Source organism: Oncorhynchus nerka, linkage group LG20 (assembly GCF_034236695.1).
Source record: "Oncorhynchus nerka isolate Pitt River linkage group LG20, Oner_Uvic_2.0, whole genome shotgun sequence".
NCBI lineage: Eukaryota > Metazoa > Chordata > Actinopteri > Salmoniformes > Salmonidae > Oncorhynchus > Oncorhynchus nerka.
This window is the reverse complement of record NC_088415.1, coordinates 64,729,975-64,755,887: the sequence shown is the minus strand read 5'-3', so window position 1 is coordinate 64,755,887 and position 25,913 is coordinate 64,729,975. Positions and strand designations below refer to the sequence as shown.

General features: G+C 42.2%; 1 protein-coding gene across 3 annotated transcripts in view; it reads left to right on the top strand.

Moving 5' to 3' along the window:
- Positions 1-24,981, top strand: part of LOC115102962 (gamma-1-syntrophin) — a 60,473-nt gene extending 35,492 nt beyond the window's left edge. Inside the window, exons 9-19 of one of the 3 annotated variants that reach the window (XM_029623447.2) lie at positions 186-288; positions 610-692; positions 3,569-3,699; positions 4,005-4,134; positions 7,406-7,444; positions 9,484-9,600; positions 18,825-18,896; positions 21,259-21,411; positions 21,777-21,869; positions 23,076-23,186; positions 23,388-24,981. In XM_029623447.2, the coding sequence (XP_029479307.1) occupies positions 186-288; positions 610-692; positions 3,569-3,699; positions 4,005-4,134; positions 7,406-7,444; positions 9,484-9,600; positions 18,825-18,896; positions 21,259-21,411; positions 21,777-21,869; positions 23,076-23,186; positions 23,388-23,579 (1,224 nt within the window). In that variant the 3' untranslated portion in view covers positions 23,580-24,981. The remainder of the gene's footprint in view (positions 1-185; positions 289-609; positions 693-3,568; positions 3,700-4,004; positions 4,135-7,405; positions 7,445-9,483; positions 9,601-18,824; positions 18,897-21,258; positions 21,412-21,776; positions 21,870-23,075; positions 23,187-23,387) is intronic. The other 2 variants (XM_029623448.2, XM_029623449.2) reach the window with 2 other exon arrangements.
- The last annotated feature ends 932 nt before the right edge of the window (positions 24,982-25,913 follow it).

Genomic DNA, 25,913 nt, shown 5'->3' with positions numbered 1-25,913 from the left:
TGTTTCAACCTCCCAAATGCGTGAGGCCGCATAAATCTCCCAGGTTTTCAACCAATATCTAATCTACTTGCTCTAAAGAAGGGAATTTGCACTACATCCGTCATCCAAGTACGTGGTTGAAATGAGTTTAAGACTTTAAGAAGTCCAATGGCAGTGTTGACAATCCTCCTCATTTCCCTTTCCAGGTGCAGGTTTTGCGAAATGCCGGAGAGGATGTCACTCTGACTGTTTCTTTCTTGAAGAAGACGCCAGCTTTTCTGAAACTGCCCCTCTGTGAAGACTGCACATGTACGCCTATCTTAGAAACCTCCAAAGAAATATCAGAGCTGAAATTGTGTTATTTTCACCAAGGATGTGATGAGAGGAAATGAGAACAAGATTAGAGAAAGAACCTTCTCCATCTACACATGGATTATATGATGATTCATGCATCGTCGGACTGTTATTTGGTATATTATGGAAATAGAGCTGGAAATAAAAGTTGTTTTGAATATTGTTATTACCTGAAATGGAGCTAGATAGAAAAGTTCCAGTGAACATTGTACCAAGGCTGAAGAAGCGATAATATTACTTTTTTTTAATAACTTCTGAATGTCATTCTACTCCCAGGTGTTCCAAGTGACCAGAGCAGTGGAACGTCCTCCCCTCTATGCGACAGTGGCTTACACCTGAACTATCATCCTAACAACACGGTACAGTTCAACATTCTCATTTCTACATAACTTTCAGCCATATCTCTTCTCTCTGCAATTCTTGAAACATGGCCAGTATGCTGTTATTCCACAGTGGTATTCACAGGCAGACGGTGACAGTCCGGGTGCTCTAACTCTTTCTCACTCTTTCACTGGGCCAGAGAAAAGTTCAAAACAATTATTCAGTAGTTCCACAATGGCCTCTGCTGCATCTACATCTACCCGTATGAATCATGAATAGGCTTGGGATGTTGACATCAAATCAAATCAAATCAAATTTTATTTGTCACATACACATGGTTAGCAGATGTTAATGCGAGTGTAGCGAAATGCTTGTGCTTCTAGTTCCGACAATGCAGTGATAACCAACAAGTAATCTAACTAACAATTCCAAAACTACTGTCTTATACTCAGTGTAAGGGGATAAGGAATATGTACATAAGGATATATGAATGAGTGATGGTACAGAGCAGCATACAGTAGATGGTATCGAGTACAGTATATACATATGAGATGAGTATGTAGACAAAGTAAACAAAGTGGCATAGTTAAAGTGGCTAGTGACATAAGAATGCAGTCGATGATCTAGAGTACAGTATATACATATGCATATGAGATGAATAATGTAGGGTAAGTAACATTATATAAGGTAGCATTGTTTAAAGTGGCTAGTGATATATTTACATCATTTCCCATCAATTCCCATTATTAAAGTGGCTGGAGTTGGGTCAGTGTCAATGACAGCGTGTTGGCAGCAGCCACTCAATGTTAGTGGTGGCTGTTTAACAGTCTGATGGCCTTGAGATAGAAGCTGTTTTTCAGTCTCTCGGTCCCAGCTTTGATGCACCTGTACTGACCTCGCCTTCTGGATGATAGCGGGGTGAACAGGCAGTGGTTCGGGTGGTTGATGTCCTTGATGATCTTTATGGCCTTCCTGTAACATCGGGTGGTGTAGGTGTCCTGGAGGGCAGGTAGTTTGCCCCCGGTGATGCGTTGTGCAGACCTCACTACCCTCTGGAGAGCCTTACGGTTGAGGGCGGAGCAGTTGCCGTACCAGGCGGTGATACAGCCCGCCAGGATGCTCTCGATTGTGCACCTGTAGAAGTTTGTGAGTGCTTTTGGTGACAAGCCGAATTTCTTCAGCCTCCTGAGGTTGAAGAGGCGCTGCTGCGCCTTCTTCACGACGCTGTCAGTGTGAGTGGACCAATTCAGTTTGTCTGTGATGTGTATGCCGAGGAACTTAAAACTTGCTACCCTCTCCACTACTGATCCATCGATGTGGATAGGGGGTGTTCCCTCTGCTGTTTCCTGAAGTCCACAATCATCTCCTTAGTTTTGTTGACGTTGAGTGTGAGGTTATTTTCCTGACACCACACTCCGAGGGCCCTCACCTCCTCCCTGTAGGCCGTCTCGTCGTTGTTGGTAATCAAGCCTACCACTGTTGTGTCGTCCGCAAACTTGATGATTGAGTTGGAGGCGTGCATGGCCACGCAGTCGTGGGTGAACAGGGAGTACAGGAGAGGGCTCAGAACGCACCCTTGTGGGGCCCCGTGTTGAGGATCAGCGGGGAGGAGATGTTGTTGCCTACCCTCACCACCTGTGGGCGGCCCGTCAGGAAGTCCAGTACCCAGTTGCACAGGGCGGGGTCGAGACCCAGGGTCTCGAGCTTGATGACGAGCTTGGAGGGTACTATGGTATTGAATGCCGAGCTGTAGTCGATGAACAGCATTCTCACATAGGTATTCCTCTTGTCCAGGTGGGTTAGGGCAGTGTGCAGTGTGGTTGAGATTGCATCGTCTGTGGACCTATTTGGGCGGTAAGCAAATTGGAGTGGGTCTAGGGTGTCAGGTAGGGTGGAGGTGATATGGTCCTTGACTAGTCTCTCAAAGCACTTCATGATGACGGAAGTGAGTGCTACGGGCGGTAGTCGTTTAGCTCAGTTACCTTAGCTTTCTTGGGAACAGGAACAATGGTGGCCCTCTTGAAGCATGTGGGAACAGCAGACTGGTATAGGGATTGATTGAATATGTCCGTAAACACACCGGCCAGCTGGTCTGCGCATGCTCTGAGGGCGCGGCTGGGGATGCCGTCTGGGCCTGCAGCCTTGCGAGGGTTAACACGTTTAAATGTCTTACTCACCTCGGCTGCAGTGAAGGAGAGACCGCATGTTTTCGTTGCAGGCCGTGTCAGTGGCACTGTATTGTCCTCAAAGCGGGCAAAAAGTGATTTAGTCTGCCTGGGAGCAAGACATCCTGGTCCGTGACTGGGCTGGGTTTCTTCTTGTAGTCCGTGATTGACTGTAGACCCTGCCACATGCCTCTTGTGTCTGAGCCATTGAATTGAGATTCCACTTTGTCTCTGTACTGACGCTTAGCTTGTTTAATAGCCTTGCGGAGGAATAGCTGCATTGTTTATATTCGGACATATTACCAGACACCTTGCCCTGATTAAAAGCAGTGGTTCGCGCTTTCAGTTTCACGCGAATGCTGCCATCAATCCACGGTTTCTGGTTTGGGAATGTTTTTATCGTTGCTATGGGAACGACATCTTCGACGCACGTTCTAATGAACTCGCACACCGAATCAGCGTATTCGTCAATATTTCCATCTGATGCAATACGAAACATGTCCCAGTCCACGTGATGGAAGCAGTCTTGGAGTGTGGAGTCAGCTTGGTCTGACCAGCGTTGGACAGACCTCAGCGTGGGAGCCTCTTGTTTTAGTTTCTGCCTGTAGGCAGGGATCAGCAAAATGGAGTCGTGGTCAGCTTTTCCGAAAGGGGGGCGGGGCAGGGCCTTATTAGTAAGCCATGGGAGATACTATATGAAGTGCCAAACCATGAGGTGTTCCATTCTCTGTGTGTATAAACTCCTGCAGGACACACTGTCCTGCTCATCTTGGCCCACGTCCCCTGGGCTCCGGTGGGAGAAGAGATGGGTGGACCTGCGCCTTATTCCTCTCCTCCACTCTCGTCTGTCACAGCACGTCCCCGGCTCTGACGTCTGCAGGTACAGTAAGCTGAGTGCTGTGCTGCAGCAGGGGGACCGGAGACCACTTGTTGTAAAAATGCAGTCATGGGCCATTTTCTGGCACACTGTCACTGCTGCTGAAGGTTCAGTGACTCCGGTGCCTCTGCTATTTGAGAGGGGTCCCCTGGTAAGGGACTTTGGTGACTCTGTGTTAAAATGACTTGTCTCCTGTAAATACCTTGCGATTATTCAAATTAAGAAGTCAGACACTGGCAGTTTTGCTGCAAAGCTTGCTTGACTGTTACTTATTTCTCTTGAATGTATAGTGATTCTGATTTCTATAGGAGAAATGCATTTCAAGTCATAGCTGTGGATGGGGTTTGCAGTGGGGTTATCACGTGCCCCGCTGCTGAAGACTGCCTAGATTGGCTCCAATCAATCACAACTAACATATCCGCTCTCACCAAGCACAATGTGAGTACAATCAAACTGAAGGCAAAAACATGAGTAAGATAGGTAGATTTTCCATAGCCTTCAATATCAACAGGTTTTGTTTTGAAAAATACAATAGAGCACTGTATTACTACAGTAATATGGATTGTGTGTGGCTGTAAAAGGGATTTAGTGGTCACGTTTCGGAGGATGCATGACTCGACCTTCACTTCTCCCGAGCCTGTTGGGGAGTTGCAGCAATGAGACAAGATTGTAATGGGGGAAAAACAGCTAACTGTATCAATAAATGTGTCAAATGTATCATATAAGTCACATACTCTATATATATGAATGTCATTTCCACTTATTTTTTAGAGCCGTAGGTCACAATATCAGAGTTGGCTCTTGGAGACAGCAACGGCATACACTTATAACCCCAAGCTAACTAGGCATTTGTATCATCTATAATTCAGAATGATGCATTATGCAATAATAATAATGCCGAGAGGTGGCAAGCAAATTGAAAAGAACTCTGGAGATAGCAACTGTGTCCTATGCTCCATTTCTCTGTTTGGACATCTTGGAAAAAGCTTTCTCTGGCTGGGTGTGTGGGGAACAAGATAGTGCTTTGTTTTACTTCCAGATGGATAGTGCTCAACAAACAGGGTCAGGAATGTGTGTGTACCAGTCAGCTCTGTATGGTTGGACTGTCCTCACTTTGTATCCTCCTGACAGAAAGCAAATTAGAGGTTTTGTTTTTAGTGTTGCTATCTCTGAGCACCAAAGAAGATTTTTCCAAATGAATACCATGTCGTCCATTAGTATTTAATGAGTAAGTGGACCTGGTAAAGATCAGGCGAGGAAGTACAAAACTACAGAGTTTATTTTCTTTCCATTCGCTCTCGAAGATGCTTCTTTGAAGATAGGCTAGCCAGCCGTGTCGATGGTTCCAAGTGGTGTGATGAGAGTCGCGTAATACGATGGTTTGAGCAGAGTAGTAGAATGGCCCCACTTAAATTCGCTTTTGAAGATACTTTACTTGGGACAGCTAATCAGACCAGTGATTGTCCGGGAGGTGAGTTTATCATCTCTACCTCGTATTGAGATTCACTGTTCAAACCACTTCAAGTGTGCAGCTGCAGTTTGACGCTTTTGTGGTCTAGTATGTCAATTTCTTAACCCATCATGTTATACAGTTTGTTCGAAATGGACAGTTCCATCAAGATGACACACTCTCTGAACTCACTCAGGGGCGGTGACTACTTACTCTGCACAGTTATAACAAACATATATCTCAAATCACATCCCTTTCTTAACAAAAACACTTTCACAATTGTTCATATTACATGCACAATGCATAGTATGGAAACTTTGTACATTTAGAAAGCATATACACTACGTTACAGTCTTTCCTTTTTAAACATTTGTAATGACATCACAAAATAACAAACAAAATAACATTAGTTTTCTATAGAAAACGCCTCTGACCATTCCCCACGTTCTATGTTAGAAATATTGTTTAAGTAGTTGCTTTTAAACGTGTTAGAGTTTCAGCAGAAAAAAGGTCTGTTGAGACAAAGCACATTCTTTTGGTAAATTTGGAGAGGGATACCTGCATCTTCTCCCCTTGATTTACAAGATATAAGTTGTCAATCAACATTAGTTCCCTCTGCGGTTGAGAGGGGGTCTGATTGAAGTTATTCATTGCAAACCTGATCTATTTGGATTCTTGTGGACTGTCATGACACTGGCTAATGCTAACTCCCACTCAGATAAAATCCTCCTTCTGGCCTGGGTGGGTGGTTTGGAGTACTGCTGAGAGTGTGGTTCGGAATGTAGTAAAGAGCATCAACACCTAGCATAGTATTAGCAACCTCTAAGAAATGAAATTATAATGTAGCCTAGGGGCAGTGTTAGGGAGAATGGGGAATGGGATAATGTGGAGTGGACTAAGTGAGGGGTCACACTGAGCATAATACTGACAAGTCACTGTCACTACTGTACAGTGTGGAACAGTGTTTTTTTTGGCTGCCACCAATTTGCTCCCCACCCACTTCTTACTGTACCAAGACACATGGAAGAGGTTGTCACCTGGATATGATTATATTAGTCTCTCTAAAAATGGAAGCTTGGTTGGTAAGTGAGAAATGAAGAATTATTTACAGTGGCTGATCTGCTCATTGTTTGCAACACTAACATGAGTTAGTAGACATGTCTGTGGCAGACTTCCAACGTCTTTCTAAGGCACTGGACAGGTCTAGTACTGCATAGGGTCTTCCGTCCCAGAATAAAAGGTCAATCTCACCATAACATTGAAAAAATAAACATTGGCTCCTCTCGTGGATCACTGTAGAAACGTACCATTTTGGAAATGAGATGTTGTGAAAATGAAAATGTTATAGCTACCCTCCTCCATGGGAAGACTTTGTGGGGAGGCCGGCCAGGTAGAATTTGGTGCTCTCTCTGTTCCTGCGAGAGAGTTCTATTGAGAGCGTGGTGTGGATTAGGAGATACTTGGGTTCAAATACTTTTTGACATCATTACAAATACTTCTGTGCTTGATTGAGTTTGCCTGGTTTAAAGGACCAATAGAATAGTCCCAAAACGGGCACTCTAGGTAGGCTAGAGAAAACACTGAAAGTATTGGAAAGATTTTAGATAGTATTTGAACCCCAGTCAGAGCTGCTAATACCCGTTATCTAACAGAATGTTTACATTTCTCTCTCTCTCCATTCCTCGCTCTCGCTCTCTCTGTAGCTCCCTAGCTTTTACTTCTCACAGATGGTGAGAGCGAAAGAAAGAAAGAAAGAAAGAAAGAAAGAGAGAGAGAGAAAGAGGGAGCGAGAGAGAGAAAGAAAGAGGAAGCGAGAGGGTAAAGAAGAGGGAGAGAGAGAGGGAGAGAGAATTTTTTGGAACAGCTTCAGGTCCTTGTTGAAATGACTATCCATTTAGCAATTTACATACATTGAATACATTAAGTAGTTTCACTTCAACAGTGTTCTTTTATGTCTGTGGGGATAACATAAGAATGTTGTAAATAGAGAGTTAGCTGTTGGTTTTGGTGGGCCCATGCTAGACTGAGTGTGTGTGCTTCTCAAAGAGGAGCATATTATACTGGTATGATGATACTTAATGAAATGTTATACAGCCAACAAATGGTGTTTCAGTGAAACTAACCAGTGAGTAAGAGGTTACTATTTCCATAGTATTAAATTCCCAACATAAATAATAGTCTCTGGATTATAAAATCAAGTGCTACCAAATGTAATCTTTGTGTATTATGTTGCAATGAGTTTAATGTTTGCTTTTACAGGTGAAGAAGATAAACAGAAACTTCCCAGTTAATCAACAGGTAAGCAGCTACTACTACTACTACTACTAGGCCTACTACTACTACTACTACTAGGCCTACTACTACTCCTACTACTACTAGGCCTACTACTAGTAGTAGTAAGGCAGTATGGTCCTGTACATCATCCCAGTAAAATAAATAGTGGGGGTACCTGACCGGTAAAACATGAGCCTATCACAATTAATACAACATGCCCAAAAAACTATAGGCTATTACCCTATTAGTTAACATTACTGCATATCAGACACACTAACAATTTGTGAATTGACTGGAAACCGGGTGGTATACACTCAAAATTGCGTTGTGGTTTAAGGAGAACACTTACATCTTGAGTGGCTGAGACGCTTGTGACTAGGCGGAGATACGTTGCCGAGATCGAGACATAGCAGAATTTCATTACACTACACGTAGGTGTTTTGTAACAAATATCTCTTTCCATTCATCAAATTGCAAGTGCAAAGTGCACTGTTGGGTTTTGGATGCTGTAATTATTTTGTGAGTGAACGAATGTGCACGGGTAGCCTACATGAGTGCCTTTGTTAAGTGACTGGCTATGTTTAAGCCACGTTAAAAAGGCATACAGTAGGCGTTGTGTCCATAAGGCTAGGGGAAGCTAAGCTTTAAATTAAATTGCCCAAATTGTATAGCCTAATTAGTTTACTCCTTTCTATACAGAAATTAATATCACGTTATTCAAAATGGGCAACTATTCCAGAAAGCATGATTTTGCCACAGAGAATCATTCGCTTAAAAAAAAGAAAGACAAAAAGAGCTGTTGATTGTTTTAAATCGCATAGCCTACAGTTGGAAGGGCCCACAATTTGGCCAGTGTGCGCTGCGACTGTCAGTGAAGAGCAGAGAGACCCAGCCAGGAATATTGCAATATTTAAAAATACAATTGTGGAACAACTGTTTGGAAAGCAAATCGCTATTGCTGTAAAGAGATCCAATCTGTCTTTTAGTTATCAAAATTAACTTAATTGAGCAAACAGTAGCCTATTTTACTGGCACCAAAGGAGAACGTCGGCCATATCCTCCAGAGTAGGCTCCTCTGTAATTGTTGGGGTACACTTGGGTGTTCCGTACCGGTAAGAAATTAAATATACTTTCACCCCTGCTACTAATACTACTATTTATACCTTACAAAATAATCCTCACCATTGATCTGAAATTGTCATGACATGGTCTTTTATTCAATGCATTTTTTTCAAGCACAGTTTCAAGGTTTTAAAAAAATGACAGACGATGCCCGAAAGATGCTTCATCCAATTCGTCTACACTCTACACGATTTACTGTACTAGAAGGCTCTCTGAATGTCAATCCAACCTGAATGCACAGAACACTGGAAGAATTATCACTGTGAAAGACATGTTTGTTTGTCAATTAATCCCGTAAGGTATCGGTTGCCAACTGGCGATTTGACATGAAAATAAAATGTCATTCATTCATTCATTCATTCCAACCAGGTTTGAGAGTCCACAGAAAGGCCATGGGAGACTGGCAGTGCCAGTGGCAACTATTGCAGATTGAGGGAGAATGTTTGCATCATAAATTCAAAGCAAAGAGAAATCATCAGGAAGAGAGGACAACAGAGAGTTCCCTTGGTCCTCACTTCAGCAACAATCCCTCCATCAGCCTAGACATGGATAGTGAATTAACTGTTTTTATAATTAATCCATCTCCAGCCCCCAAATGACAAAAGCATGTAATCATTTGACATCCCGTTTCGTCATGGCAATTAAAGTACATTAGAAGAGACCGACTGCTCATGCTGGTCCTGAATCTTTCACTCAGTGTTTTCATCCATCAAGATGTCCATAGAGAGAGAGAAATGCAAGCAAACATTTCCACTGTGGCTCGCTGCAATTCTCCTGACTGAGATAAGTGCAGAAAGACTTGATGCCTGCTGCCTTTCCCTTTTCCCCAAAAAGTGTTTTTCTCCCTCACCATTTCCATTTCTTCCACTCCTTCTCTCCCTCTCTTTCTCCCTCCATCTCGCTCTTTCTCCCATCTATATCCCCACCTCTTTCTCTGATAGATTATCTACATGGGCTGGGTAGATGAGAAGGAGCAGGACTCCGTTCAGGACCGAATGTATTCATCACAGTTCCTTGCCTTGAGGGGTTCCTCACTCTTCAAGTTCTCAGCACCTCCTGTACGTTTTATATCCTAATTTCCCTTTAGTAGCAACGGTAACACTTCATTTTACAGTCTGTTTTAAGCTGGTACTAACCAGTGGCATAAAGTACTTAAGTAACACTTTATTTTACAGTCTGTTTTAAGCTGGTACTAACCAGTGGCATAAAGTACTTAAGTAACACTTTATTTTACAGTCTGTTTTAAGCTGGTACTAACCAGTGGCATAAAGTACTTAAGTAAAAAATACTTTAAAGTACTACTTTATTTTTTTTTAGGTATCTGTACTTTTCGATTGATATTTTTGACAACTTCACTACATTCCAAAATAAAATTATGTACTTGTTACTTCATACATTTTCCCTGATACCCAAAAGTACAAAAAGTTATATTTTGAATGCTTAGTAGGACAATAAAATAGTCCCATTCAAGCACTTATCAAGAGAACATCCCTGTTCATCCCTACGTCCTCTGATCTGGCAAACTCACTATACACAATTGCTTTGTTTATAAATTACGTCTGAGTGTTGGAGTGTGACCCTGGCTATCCATAAATTTAAAAAACAAGAACATCTTGCCATCTGGTTTGCTTAATATAAGGAGTTTGAAATGATTTATACTTTTACATTTAACTAGGCAAGTAAGTTAAGAACAAATTCTTATTTATAATGACGGCCTAGGAACAGTGGGTTAACTGCCTGTTCAGGGACAGATTTCTACCTTGTCAGCTCGGGGATTCGATCTAGCAACTTTTCGGTTATTGGCCCAACTCTAACCACTAGGCTACCTGCCGCACTTTTGATACTTAAGTACAGTATATATCAAACGAAACACTTTTAGACTTTTACTCAAGTAGTCTTTAATTCAGTGACTTTCTCTTTTACTTGAGTCATTTTTTTATTTAGGTATCTTTACTTTTACTCAAGTAGGACAATTGGGTATTTTTTCCACCACTGGTACTTACCTGGTACTTCACTTTGAAACTATGTGTCAACAATGGATACTTTCTGGTACTTACAGTTCCAGGTAAATACCGGGCTGTAATAAAAAAGGTTACCACATAAATGTATCTAAACTAGTTTCTGAAAATACGTGTCAAATGTTTTTGAAAATGTGTACATTGTTGTCCAGCCTATAATGAGTCCTACACACATTTTCCACCGTTGTTATTGTCTATTAAACCGTACATGTATCCAGCTGGACAACAATTATAATTCCACACCTGATTGATGACCGTCTGTGGCCCCTTTGCCTTTCATTTGATTGATCATTATTACCCCATCAGTATTATTATGTTATGTCAACCATATCAGTAATTGTGTTTATATCCACAACTCAGACTATTAGTTATTATGACAATTGTTTTGTTGGTATTAAACTAAAATATAAAGTGAGATTGATGTTGAGATAGATGTAGGTTTATCCCAGAGGAGCCCCCAGCTACCCCTTACATCAGCTGAGGTCCAATTTCTAGCTCAACCACATTAGTGAGTTTAGGTTTTTCCCTCATTTTGTTTTGTTCCATATTCTGTTTGTGCTCCCTATAATAAGTTGCTGTGGGTTTTTCTTTTAGTTTGTCTTTTCAGAGGTAAACCTAGTGGGCAATGATCCTTCTCATTTTTTGGGGCACTGAGCGAATTTCAGGTCGGCAAAGCGCAAACTTAAAAGTTCTGAAAATTCTGTGCAACTTCCAGCCTGTACCTGCTTTAAGTTACAGTTTTAACCGTGGCTAGTGTGGCTATTTTATCCTAATGTACAGTGCATTAGGAAAGTATTCAGACCCCTTGACTTTTTCCACAATTTGTTACATTACAGCTTTATTCTAAAATGGATGAAATAGTTTTTTCCCTAATCAATCTACACACAATACCCCATAATGACAAAGCAAAATAATGACAAAGCAAAAAACTGAAATATCACATTTATATAAGTATTCAGACCCTTTACTCAGCACTTTGTTGAAGCACCTTTGGCAGCAATTACAGCCTTGAGTCTTCTTCGGTATGACGGAACAAGCTTGTATTTGGGAGTTTCTCCCATTCTTCCCTGCAGATCCTCTCAAGCTCTGTCAGGTTGGATGAGGAGCGTCGCTGCACAGCAATTTTCAGGTCTCTTCAGAGATGTTCAAATTGGGTTCAAGTCCGGGCTCTTGCTGAACCACTCAAGGACGTTCAGAGACTTGACCTGAAGTCACTACTATGTTGTGTTGGCTGTGTGCTTAGGGTCATTGTCCTGTTGGAAGGTGAACCTTCACCCCAGTCTGAGGTCCTGAGCACTCTGGAGCAGAATTTAATCAAGAATCTCTCTGTACTTTGCTCGGTTCATCTTTCCATCGATCCTGACTATTCTCCCAGTCCCTGCCGCTGAAAAACACCACAGCATGATGCTGCCACAGCCATGCTTCACCGTAGGGATGGTGCCAGTTTAGCTCCAGATATGACGCTTGGAATTCAGGCCCAAAAAGTTCAATCTTGGTTTCATCAGACCAGAGAATCTTGTTTCTCATGGTCTGAGTCCTGGTAGCTTTTGGCAAACTCCAAGCGAGCTATCATGTGCCTTTTACTGAGGAGTGGCTTCCGTCTGGCTACTCTACCATAAAGGCCTGATTGGTGGAGTGCTGCTGGTTGTCCTACTGGAAGGTTCTCCCACCTCCACAGAGGATCTCTGAAGCTCTGTCAGAGTGAACATCGGGTTATTGGTCACTTCCCTGACCAAGGCCCTTCTCCCTCTATTGCTCAGTTTGACTGGGCGGACAGTTCTAGGAAGAGTCTTGATGGTTCCAAACTTCTTCCATTTAAGAATGATGGAAACCACTGTGTTCTTGGGGACCTTCAATGCTGCAGACATTTTTTGGTACCCTTCTCCAGATCTGTCCCTCTACACAATCCTGTCTCGGAGCTCTACGGACAATTCCTTGCTTTTTGATCTAACATGCATTGTTAACCTTATATAGACAGGTGTGTGCCTTTCCAAATCATCTCCAATCAATTCAATTTACAACAGGTGAACTCCAATCAAGTTGTAGAAACATCTCAAGGATGACCCATGGAAACAGGATGCACCTGAGCTCAATTTCGAGTCTCATACAAAGGGTCTGAATACTTATGTAAATACGATATTTCTGTTTTTAAATTTTTTATGCATTTGCAAAAATGTCTACATACCTGTTTTCACTTTGTCATTATTGGTTACTGTGTGTAGACTGACGAGGGGGGGAAATAGTTTCATTGATTTTAGAATAAGGCTGTAACGTAACAATATGTGGAAAACATCAAGGGGGTCTGAATAGTTTCTGAATGCAACGTAGGCCTACGAGAGGGATCTTTCAGTATTGAAAGTGGCTAATATTGCGTTGATTAGATCACAATTGCAACAGTAAAGGGAACCGTTGATAGTGTTAACAAGGAAAACTCTAGAACAGTGGTCACCAACCTTTTCAAGATCACATTGTGTTAAAATGCAAGCCGTGATTTACTGCTGAGATTTTGTTTTTAATTGCAACATTAGCAATTAAAAACAGTACTGTAGCAATGAGGTTTGTGCAGTAAGCTAGAGGCCCAATACATTATCAAATCTAACTTGATTTGCCACATGCGCCAAATACAACAAGTGTAGACTTTACCGTGAAATGCTTACTTACAAGCCCTTAACCAACAGTGCAGTTCAAGAAGAAGGAAATATTTACCAAGTAGGCTAAAATAAAAAGCAATCATAAAAAGTAACACAATAAGAATAACAATAACAAGGCTATATACAGGGGGCACCGGTACCGAGTCAGTGTGCAGGGGTACAAGGCTAGTTGAGGTAATCTGTACATGTAGGTGGGGGCAAAGTGACTATGCATAGGTAACAAACAAACAGCGAGTAGCAGCAGTGTACAAGAGGGAGGGGGGGGGGGGGGGGGGTCAATGTAAATTGTCTGGTGGCGATTTTTATGAATTGTTCAGTAGTCTAATGGCTTGGGGGTAGAATCTGTTGAGGAGCCTTTTGGTGACTGGAGTCTCTGACAATTTTATGGGCTTTCCTCTGACACCACCTATTATATAAGTCCTGGATGGCAGGAAGCTTGGCCCCAGTGATGTATTGGGCCGTTCGCATTACCCTCTGTAGCGCCTTACGGTCAGATGCCGACCAGTTGACATATCAGACGGGGATGCAACTGGTCAGGATGCTCTCGATGGTGCAGCTGTAGAACTTTTTGAGGATCTGGGGGCCCATGCCAAATCTTTTCAGTCTCTTGAGGGGACTGAAAAGTAACACAATAAGAATAACTGGAATAATTGGAGTTGTGTTTGGCCATGCAGTCGTCAGTGAACTGGGAATACAGGAAGGGACTAAGTACACACCCCTGAGGGGCACCAGTGTTAAGGATCAGCATGGCAGACGTGTTGTTGCCTACTCTTACCACCTGGGGGCGGCCCGTCAGGAAGTCCAGGATCCAATTGCAGAGGGAGGTGTTTAGTCCCAGAGTCCTTAGCTTAGTGATGAGCTTTGTGGGCACTCTGGTGTTGAACGCTGAACTGTAGCTGATGAACAGCATTCTCACATAGGTTTTCCAATTGTCCAGGTGAGAAAGGGCGGTGTGGAGTGCGATTGAGATTGCGTCATCTGTGGATCTGTTGGTGCGTAATGCGAATTGGAGTGGGCCTAGGGTGTCCGGGGGGATGCTGTTGATGTGAGCCATGTCCAGGCTTTCAAAGCACTTCATGGCGACCGATGTGAGTGCCACGGGGCAGTACTTATTTAAGCAGGTTACTTTAGCTTCCTTGAGCACAGGGACTATGGTGGTCTGCTTGAAACATGTAGGTATTACAGACTCGGTCAGGGGGAGGTGAAAATGTCAGTGAAGACACTTGACAGTTGGTCCGCGCATGCTTTGAGTTCATGTCCTTGTAATTCGTCTGGGCCAGCAGCTTTGTGAATGTTGACCTGTTTAAATGTTTTGTTCACATCGACTAACGAGAGCATTATCACAAAGTCAAACAGAACAGCTGGTGCTCTCGTGTATGCTTCAGTGTTGCTTGCCTCGAAGCGAGCATAAAAGGCATTTCGCTCGTCTGGTAAGCTCGCGTCACTGGGCAGCTCGCATCTGGGTTTCCTTTTCTAGTCCGTAATAGTTTTCAAGCCCTGCCACATCCGACGAGCGTCAGAGCCGGTGTAGTAGGATTCAATCTTAATCCTGTATTGACGCATTGCTTGTTTGATGGTTCGTCTGAGGGAATTGTGGGATTTCTTATAAGCGTCCGGAATAGTCTCCCGCTCCTTGAAAGCGGCAGCTCTATCTTTTAGCTCGATGCGGATGTTGCCTGTAATCCATGGCTTCTGGTTGGGATATGTATGTGTTATCACCGCATATTGTCTGCCAACATATTGTTGTTTGGGCCATTTAAAAAATATATATTTCAACATTTGAGGTAAACAATATGATCACACTGGTAATAGATCCATTGTTGTATTACTTGTGAGGCACAGCTGAGTGAGCATTTAAATATTTAAATGTTAATGACATTTTACAGGGCTGATGGTGCCTTTATCTGATGGTCAGTCTCAGCGTAGGGAGAGAGCAGCAGACTGAGGGTCCACCTCTCAACATCCCTCCACTCTCCATTTCCTCCACTGACACTGACCAAAAAAGGGACATCGTCTTTCAGCTGATGGTGAAACTCCAGGCGCACCACATTATTTCTGCCTCATGCACAAATTCATGTTGTTACTCCTATGAACAGAGAAAGTGAAATATTCCTCGATATTAAAAAAGAGCAAGCCTATAGATACACTTTCCTACTGATTCATTACTGCGGCAGTGCTTGTTTTAGCGCTGAGTGGAAATAGGAAGAACGCTCAAATTTGTGGCTTATTAAAGTGTTCAATCTAAAGTATTGAACTTAAGCATGAACTCACCCATAAAAACAGCAGCCCTTTGCTGTATTCGTTGACAGTCAAGGCAGAGTTTGTACCTTCAGAAACATGAAATTGTTAAATGGCAAAAGTTGCCTACCCGGTGCGCAGGGCAGCTGATTCGGGTGCACCTAGCTTCAACAGCCCAATAGCATAGAACTTTTTGTTGTAGACTTTCTGTCACTGACAACCAACATAGGGGTTATAAGAAATCGGTGTGAAAGTTGCATAAAACACACATGAAAAAAAAAAGAAAACCAGTGACTTTGATTCGGAAGCATTGTGAAAGACCCAACTTGGGAAATAAAATCTAACTGTACGAAGGCGAATCTGATCATCATTGCAAAGCATTATGACATCAGTGTGTTATCTGTCCATCCAGAAGTAGTGGTTGAAAATGTACTCAATGCTGCTTTGGCACTGAAGGAAATACTCTCAGAGAGAGGCTGATGAAAAGGGTGGTAGAATAAACCCTGAAGACGTGCCACTGCGGGAGTAGGAACTAAAAGGCTAAATTAGAGCAACAGACATTTAAGTTTGAGTACAAGAAAAGGGAACTTGAGTTAGAATACAGAAAAGAACAAGAAGAGTGTGCAGCGAGACCTTTTATCAGTTGCGTATGAACCTTTTGTTTCTGATGGGTTTGTGTCTCTTCAGAGTGGCGATGATACTAAGCAGCCGGTGAAAATACTGCGAGACACTGGGGCAGCCCAATCCTTCAGTTTGGAGGGTGTTTTGCCTTTGTCTGTGTTCCCAGTTCCCAGTTTTTGCTGTTACACGTGCTATGTTTAAGAAGATTGCAGAGAGCAAGTCTAGTGTTCGGGAATGTCAGCGATTCCACCATGTTTAATCTGTCTGAGACCTTTGTGTGGTCCTGATTTCAGTAAACCTCCTGAGTTGACCTCTCCTTTGAAAACCCCAAAGGTGAGCGAGTTAGTAGGACCCCTGAAAGAAGATAGGTTCCCTACAGTTGAATTAGGAAGCAGCTAATTGCTGAACAGAGAAAATATGCTTCCCTCTCCCGTCTTTTTGTTGAGATACATCCAGAGGAGGAGTTTGATGAAGTTCTCATGGGTCACTTTGACAGAGATGGTGTTCTGATGAGGAAATGGCATTCTCAAGCCACTTCTGGTCCAAACGATAGTCCCAGTGTATCTCAAATTGTCGTTCCAGTTACACTCTGACAAGAGATACAGAGGTTGGCTCATGATGGAAGTAAGGTAGACCATCTTGGGGTGAACAAGATGTGTGATTGTATCCTGCGTAACTTCTTCTGGCCTGGTCTGAAACATAATGTATCATTTGCCAGCTGACTGTTAAACCGAACAAAACACTGCCTGTGGCACCTTTGTAGCCTATCCCTGCTTTTGACAAACCTTTTAGCAGGGTTCTGGTGGACTGTGTTCGTCCTTTGCCCAAAGCAACGAGTAGTAACCATTTTCTCTTCACCATCGTGTGGGCTGCCATTCGTTTCCCCAAGGCCATTCCACTGAGAAACATCATGGCTCCCAGTATTGTTAAGGGCCTTGTGAAACCTTTTCAACGTGTATATCCTCAGATAGTGCAGTCTGAATAAGGTTCAAATGTAATGTCAAAGATCTTCCAGCAAGTGCTACAGAAGTCGGGTGTTACCCATTGCCCCTCCGGTGCATATCATCCAGTCACAAGGCGCTCTTGAGAGATTTCATCAGACTTTGCAGTCAATGTTGAGAGCTTACTACTTTGAGTTCGAGAAAGACTGGGATGAAGGGATGCCTCTAGTGCTATTTTCAGCACAGGAGTTTGTTCAGGAGTCTCTCGGGTTTCAGTCCGAACAAGCTAGTGTTTGGACATTATGTGAGAAGCAGTGAGGCTCCTCAGAGTAGGAAGGGGAGGACCATCCTCCTCACTAGATTTCATAAAAATAAAAATGCAAACATTTAAAAAGTTATCTTTTTAGATAAAACTATACTTAATATAATCACGTCACCAAATAATTGATGAAAACACAGGATTTTGCAATGATTGTCTACAGTAGCCTCAACAGTACTCTGTAGGGTAGTACCATGGTTTGCCGGGAGACAGCAAGCTTCCGTCCTCCTCCGTGTACATCGACTTCAATACAAAACCTAGGAGGCTCGTGGTTCTCACCCCCTTCCATAGACTTACACAGTAATTATGACAACTTCCGGAGGACGTCCTCCAACCAACCAGAGCTGTTTCAGCATGAACTGACATGTTGTCCACCCAATCAAAGGATCAGATAATACATCTAGGACTGAAAGCATAAGCTACAGCTAGTTAGCACTGCGATGCATGAAATATAGTGAGTAGTTGAGATTTTTTTTCTGTTTTATTACAGCTTATTTCCTGCAATTCTATGCATTCTTCCATGTCTTGTGTGCGTTTATATGATACCAGGGGTCGATGCTCAAACTAGTTTTTTGGGGGGACCCGCTGTCCGTATTGACCCCGTTCTGCGTCTGGATCTGGTCTGAGGTCCACCAGATAAGTATGGGGGTGTAGGGGAAATTAGAGCCTAAACCTATCGCTGTTACATTTAACTGGGTGAATGGAATATGAATGACAGTCATCCAATATGTTGTAATAGAAATAAGGCCAAGGTCATGAAAAAAATTATAATAATCGTCCTCCCTCATCTTAAACGGCACTGACTGCCACTGGTCAGAGGTCCATTGACCTTGCTGAGAGAGAGGTTGTTGGAGGACAACACCTCAAACATGAAAACAAATCTGTTGGAGCATGTAAGCACTTTTCAATACAGATTGCAGCTACACCACACCTGTGAGTTTGCCAGTGAGAATATGGAGAATATGGGTCACTGTTGTAAGCTCACTATTCAGGCCCTTACACCATGGAGAAAAACATTTATAAAATGGATGACCTCATCACCACACCAGAGCACAGAAAGAAAAACCCACACCAACTTAGGATAGGGAGTAAAGAGAATATAGAGCAAAACAAACAGGGGAAACATAAAAAATGAGGCTTCTTTCTTAACTAAAGTGGTTGAGCTGGAAATCTTACCTCAGGTTTAGCTCTCCCAACATCTCCTTTCCCCTGATGCACTAGGTCAGCAGCTCTTAAAAACCAGCTGGTCCAGCACAGGTGACTCCTATCAGTGCGCACCTCAGCTATCGTGCTAACATGCTAACCAACATCGGAGTGGAGAGAAAAAACAAACCCGTAACAAGTGTGAAAATGGGAACACAGAGTGTGCAAGTAGGACATAAAAGATTAAAGTGAAGGAAACTGAAACAGACCAATGTAATTACACTTCAAAAAGATTTCAAAGGAACCCATCTGAATAGATGACTAAAGGGTATTTCATGTGTAATGTTGCAGGTGACCACATGGGACTGGACGAGGGCAGAGAAAAGCTACACTGTGTATGAGATCATGTGTAAAGTTTTAAAGGTATGTCAACAACTTTTACGCCTGAGGTACTGTATTTAGAAAGTGCTGAGTAGCAAATGTCAGGGTCTGTGTTTGAAAGATGACATGAAAAAGAGAAAAGATCTGTGCTATGTGTCCTTTGTCATTTTAATGGCAAGAGTTGTGACGTAGAATGTGTGGATATTGCACAATTTCTACGCACATTGCGTCTTTGCAAGGCTGGAGTTGATCAATTTCTTGACCACTGGTTTCGCTTTCATATGACAGTGCAAAGCAGTAAAACTCAAAGTGCTGCTATTGGAAGCAGTTATACTTTCTGAAACTCTGGCTGGTATCATTGACATTTTCTGCAATGCTCTTTCACGAGTGCATTTGGTATGCACAGCAGCATGTCTCGGCTGGGACGAGGGAGTTGACACTTGATTTTGAAATCCTCACAGCAGCAACAGCAGCTCCGCTTATTCATTTCTCACTCAGCCAGGTTCGTCGTCACATACTGAGTGAGCTGGTCATTTGCGCCGTGCACATAACTGGTTATTTCTATATGTATTGTCAGCTTTGTCCCTCCGCCGATAACACATTGAATTACAAATGTGAAACAGATTTTCTGAAGTCCTAAAATGCATGTTGATTGAATTCCAGCCAATGTCTGTCACGTCCCCTTAGTGTATCACTGAATTTCTTATCTGCATACAGTACAGTATACAGTGCCTTTCAAAAGTATTCATCCCCCTTGATATTGTTCCTATTTTGTTGCATTACAACCTGTAATTTAAATAGCTTTTTCATTTGGATTGAATTTAATGGACATACACAAGAATAGTCCAAATTGGTGAAGAAGTGAAATTTAAAAAATAAATAAAAATATATAAAAATTAAAAACGGAAAAGTGGTGCGTGCATGTGTATTCACCCCCTTTGCTATGAAGCCCCTAAATAAGCCCCTTCAGAAGTCACATAATTAGTTAAATAAAGTCCACCTGTATGCATTCTAAGTGTCACATGATCTCAGGATATATACACCTGTTCTGAAAGGCCCCAGAGTCTGCAACACCACCAAGCAAGTGGCACCATGAAGACCAAGGAGCTCTCCAAACAGGTCAGGGACAAAGTTGTGGAGAAGTACAGATCAGGGTTGGGTTATAAAAAAAAATATCAGAAACTTTGAACATCCCACGGAGCACCATTAAATCCATTATTTAAAAATGGAAAGAATATGGCACCACAACAAACCTGCCAAGAGAGGGCTGCCTACCAAAACTCACAGACCAGGCAAGGAGTGAATTAATCAGAGAGGCAACAAAGAGACCAAAGATAACTCTAAATGAGCTGCAAAGCTCCACAGCGTAGATTGGAGTATCTGTCCATAGGACCCCTTTAAGCTGTGCACTCCACAGAGCTGGGCTTTACAGAAGAGTGGCCAGAAAAAAAGCATTGCTTAAAGAAAGAAATAAGCAAAAACATTTAGTGTTCACCGAAGGGCATGTGGGAGACCCCCCAAACATATGGAAGAAGGTACTCTGGTCAGATGAGACTAAAATTGAGCTTTTTGGCCATCAAGGAAAATGCTATGTCTGGCGCAAACTCAACACCTCCCATCACCCCGAGAACATCATCCCCCCCAGTGAAGCATTGTGATGGCCGCATCATGCTGTGGGGATGTTTTACATCGGCAGGGACTGGGTGGGAAACTGGTCAGAATTGAAGGAATGATGGATGGTGCTAAATACAGGGAAATTCTTGAGGGTAACCTGTTTCAGTCTTCCAGAGATTTGAGACTGGGATAGAAGTTCACCTTCCAGCAGGACAATGACCCTAAGCATACTGCTAAAGCAACACTTGAGTGGTTTAAGGGGAAAAATGTAAATGGCTTGGAATGGCCTAGTCAAAGCCCAGACCTCAATCCAATTGAGAATCTGTGGTATGACTTAAAGATTTCTGTACACCAGCGGAACACATCCAACAACCCAAAAATATTTTGGATCTTCAAAGTGGTAGGCATGTACTGTAAATCAAATGGTACAACCCCCCTCCCATTTTTTAGATTTTAATTCCAGGTTGTAAGGCAACAAAATAGGAAAAATGCCAAGGGGGTGAATACTTTCGCAAGCCAATGTATGAGTGGCTTGTGCACATTATCAGCATGATATCAAGACATGGGTTCAAATAATATTTGAAACATTTAAAATACTGTACTTGATTATGATTGAGCTTGTCAGGAGCAACGGAACCAATAGAATTGTCCCAAATGCACAAACCCCGCCCATCTGGCATTCCAGGCAGGCTCAATGAAACCACTCAAAGCATTTAAAAGAAAACAAATACCAATTGAACCCATGTGTGACTGGCATTGAACGCAGGCATGACTAACATGGTTCTCTCAGGACAGTGACCTCTTGGACAAGCGGAAGCACTGCTTCAGTGTCCAAACGGAGTGTGGGGAGGACATGTTCTACAGCGTAGAGCTGGAGTGTGAGCTGCTCATCTGGGAGAAGGCCTTTCAGATGGCTACCTTCCTGGAGGTGGAGAGAATACAGGTACACAATAGATGAGAGGCAGAACTTTTTCATAAATCAATTTCCAGGCAGGTTTCAACGCTCCCCAAAGCAACATCCAAGCTCTCTGTCATCAAAATTGTCACTTGAAACCAATCAAAACCAAACTCTTTTAGGTAGGGGTGGGGAGTGAGGCAGAGCTATGTGGGAGGGCTGATCCTGCTTAAACAATGGTAGGAGATAAACCGATAAGTGATAAAGAGAACCAGTGGCATACTATACTATACAGGCCAAGCTTGCTCATCCTCTCACAACAACTGATTTATGTGCGTTTAGCTGTGGAAGATCATGCTGTCTATTATATATGCCTCTAGTGACTAGCGTCTTCCACTGTTTCCCCTCCACAGTGTAAAACATACGCTTGCATCGTGGAGAGCCACCTGATGGGACTGACCGTAGACTTCAGTATGGGCTTCGTCTGTTTCGATGCTGCTTCAAAGGTAAGTTACATTACTGGTACATCAACTTTGGACATTTTCCAAGTCTGAGAGCCACCAGAACTACTCCACTAGAATACATAATGTGGACAAACAGGACACATCGACAGCTATATTGTTCTCTGTGTTTCTTGGCCTAATTCCTACACAGCGAGGCATATTATTTTTCTCTCCCCAGAGAGTCTTGCAGTAGCCTAGGCTACTACTGATAGGCAGGGTATTGTTTATCAAAACAAGCATGAAATTACAATTCATATTTAAACGGCAATTGTAAAACTATACACATGGTGGGGAATGTTTAATAATTTAATCAGATAGGACCGGCCTTGTTCTGCACTCACAGGATTCAGATCTGTGTGGAGCCCCTTTTTATTTTTCCTTTATTTAACTAGGCAAGTCAGTTAAGAACATATTCTTATTTTCAATGACGGCCTAGGAACAGTGGTTAACTGCCTGTTCAGGGGCAGAACGACAGATTTGTACCTTGTCAGCTCGGGGGTTTTGAACTTGCAACCTTGCGGTTGCTAGTCCACCGCTCTAACCACTAGGCTACCCTGCCACCCCAGGGGGAAGAGTGTTGCTTCCTATTGTGTTTTGTACATGTATATCTTGTTTTGTATGGAATGTGAATAAATTAATTAGCATATCTTACTTGTGTAAATTCCTTACCACGGGCAAATAAACGTACATTCTATTCAAAAGACAGACAGTGATACAGAGGGAGAGCTCGATCTCTATTGACACAAATTAAAACCGACCTACCCAATGTTGAAAAGTCAGGCTACCGGTTTAGAACAAGGTGATGTGGACGCTTTCACGTTCTCTAGACAGGCCAAACAAAATGATTGACAATTAGGAGGAAGTTTATCATCACTCTGTAGGAGAGTCCCGTCGTCATTCACAACAGGATGTCATCTTCCAGGTGTCTCTACAATCCACACTGTGTTTCCTGCCGAGGCTATGACTTATTATTAGAAGTGCACTGTCTGGTACATTTTCAGATGTTAGGTGGAAAAACATTATGGGAATCATTTAGCTTTGCAATTCAGTTATATGATAATTATAGGTAGCTAATTTAAGAGGACTAATCAGGATCAAATAGATAGTTGAACAGCTAGTTTACCGTAACGCTTGACTCCATCTTAGTTGGAGAAGATAAGCTTCCTTATAAACCAAGTCCAACCACATTTACTTCCTTCCCCTATATAGGCAGTGCTATGGAGATACAAGTTTTCCCAACTGAAAGGGTCCTCTGATGATGGGAAGAGCAAGATCAAATTTCTGTTCCAAAATCAGGACAATAAAGCTATTGAAGCCAAGGTAACAAACCTCCCTGACTCTGTAAAATCCTCTCTGTGAAATCAGCCGATACAGATATCATATTTGTATCATGTTTTCTTAGCCATTATCACCTGATACCAATGTGAACAACGATGTACTGTATTGTGCATTCATACCATTTCTGTTTGTATTATTATACCAAAACAATTAAATACTTAATGTCTATCTTTTGTTTCCCAGGAGCTGGAATTTTCAAACCTCTTTGCCGTGCTTCACTGTATCCATGCGTTCTTTGCTGCCAAAGTTGCTTGCCTGGATCCAATGTTTCTGGAGAGCCACGGTGCTGTGACGACCACGGGGGGGTTGGGGGTTCCCACTCTCACCAGTGTCTCCTGTAATGCACAGACATCCCAAATCAAATACTCTACCTGACAGAGCCTGTACACCCCCTCTCCTTCCCTTCCCCTAAGTACTCCCTCTCGACACTGCACTTTCACTACATCGTGGACCAGAGAGAAGGAGGAGACGAAACAAACGAGTATGTTCTACTGTCATCCACTGAACAAAGACATGTGAATCCAACATGTAAATGGAACTATTATTGGCAGACCTCTTTTTTTTTCTTCCAAGAAAGACACATTTTATATTTTATCAGAGAAAGGGATGATAACTGTGTGCACTTTAGGACCTGTACATTGCACTGTACTTCAAATGACTTTCTAATATGGAGGAGTGAACGCAGAACCAATGAATGGAGAATGGATGACAAAACAATTCTCAATTGAGTTTTTTTGTCTTTGGGTAGGACCTCGGACATAATTCACAATGATTCACACGTGTTGTTCACACTGCTGATAACACAATCTTATTTCCACAATCTTATTTCCAACTGTTTTCTACAATATTGTATCATTTTCTTGAAGGTTCGAGTGTATTTTCTTTGAACAGGTACATACACTGAGGACTATGAACAAATTGCTATCTTCTTCCTGACAAAAGAAGATTTCAAGACAATTTGAATTCTGATGATTATAGCAATTTTAAGGACGGTCACTAAGTTAATATTGCCAACATTTATCACGGGAAGTGTTAATTAGTCATACAGAAATGTTAGTCATTTTTTTCATCACTTAAACCGATTGATTTCCTAATAATCATGAATAATTATTAGATTCATGATTATTGAAAAGATGGGAATGTAAAACTACACTGTTACATAACTTAATATTTTTTATTGTGCGGTTGTATAATGAAGTTGAAAGCACTTAGTTTTCTCCAATCTATGTTATTTGATTTATCTGAAAACATCCTTTTAATTCAACAAATAAACGGTGAAATGTGTGCACATTATGGATTATACACATATGTATACACTAATCAACCCTGTGGCACCTTTTAATTCTGTGTTCTTGTCATATAGATTATTGTTGTTGCCCCTGAGGTAGTTCCGATTTGCTATAAATATAAATCACATCATGTCAAATTATATACAAGTTCCCTTTCAACAGAACAGAAATGAATGGAGAATTTCAGAGAAGAAATGGCTCAGGTTTTGGATTTAAGCACAGCTTTTTTTAATGATGTGGAGGAGAGGAAAGGGATGAGCGCTGCTATGGTGAGTCTGTCAGGAAGAGGGGCAGCCGAGAGGTGTTTTTTAATCAAGGCATTCAGCGAAGAGTAATCTCTAACACACCCAACCTGGTCAGGACTCATTTTAAGGGCGGATTCACAATCATTAAGTCAATTGAATCATTGAGAAGGATTCAGACTAAGTGCTAGCTACAGCCAACACAGTCAGCCAGATTCAGAACATGTGAACAGATTCAGAACATGTGAAAATCTTAATACAACCTGCAAAAACTGAATAAACCCTTTCTGTAATGTTGTTTTTCTTTCTTTATCTTTCTTTAAGATGTAAATAAAGGTTGACATCCAAATGAATAAAAGGAAAGTAAGGACTATGTATAATATTACTTGAGGATTACTTGAAAGGATTAAGACATTTATTAATTGGATGTCTTCAACAGAGACTAAATAGTTGGCACCTTTATGCTCTCTTTACCAAGTTCAATGATGATGACCCATGGTGAATTTTGAATATATATTTTCTATAATATACTGAACATGTAGTGTTGGTAACATGTTTCATGAGCTGAAATAAAAGATCCCAGTAATGTTCCATATGCGCAAAAAAAGTGTATTTCTTTCAAATTTTGTGCACACATTTGTTTACATCCCTGTTAGTGAACATTTCTCCTTTGACAAAGATAATCCATCCACCTGACAGCTGTGGCATATCAAGAAGCTGATTAAACAGCATGATCATTACACAGGTGCACCTTGTGCTGGGGACAATAAAAGGCCACTCTAAAATGTGAAGTTTTGTCACTCAACACAATGCCACAAGTTTTGAGGGAACGTGCAATTGGCATGCTGACTGCAGGAATGTCCACCAGAGACGTTGCAAGAAAATCTAATGTTAATTTCTCTACCATAAGTTGCCTCCAACGTTGTTTTAGAGAATTTGGCAGTACGTCCAACCGGTCTCACAACCGCAGACCAAGTGTAACCACGCGTAACCACGCCAGCCCAGGACCTCCACATCTAGCTTCTTCACCTGCGGGATCGTCTGAGACCAGCCACCCAGATAGCTGATGAAACTGTGGGTTTGCAAAGTATTTCTGCACAAACTGTCTCAGGGAAGCTCATCTGCGTGCTCGTCGTCTTCACCAGGGTCTTGACCTGACTGCAGTTCGGCGTCGTAAC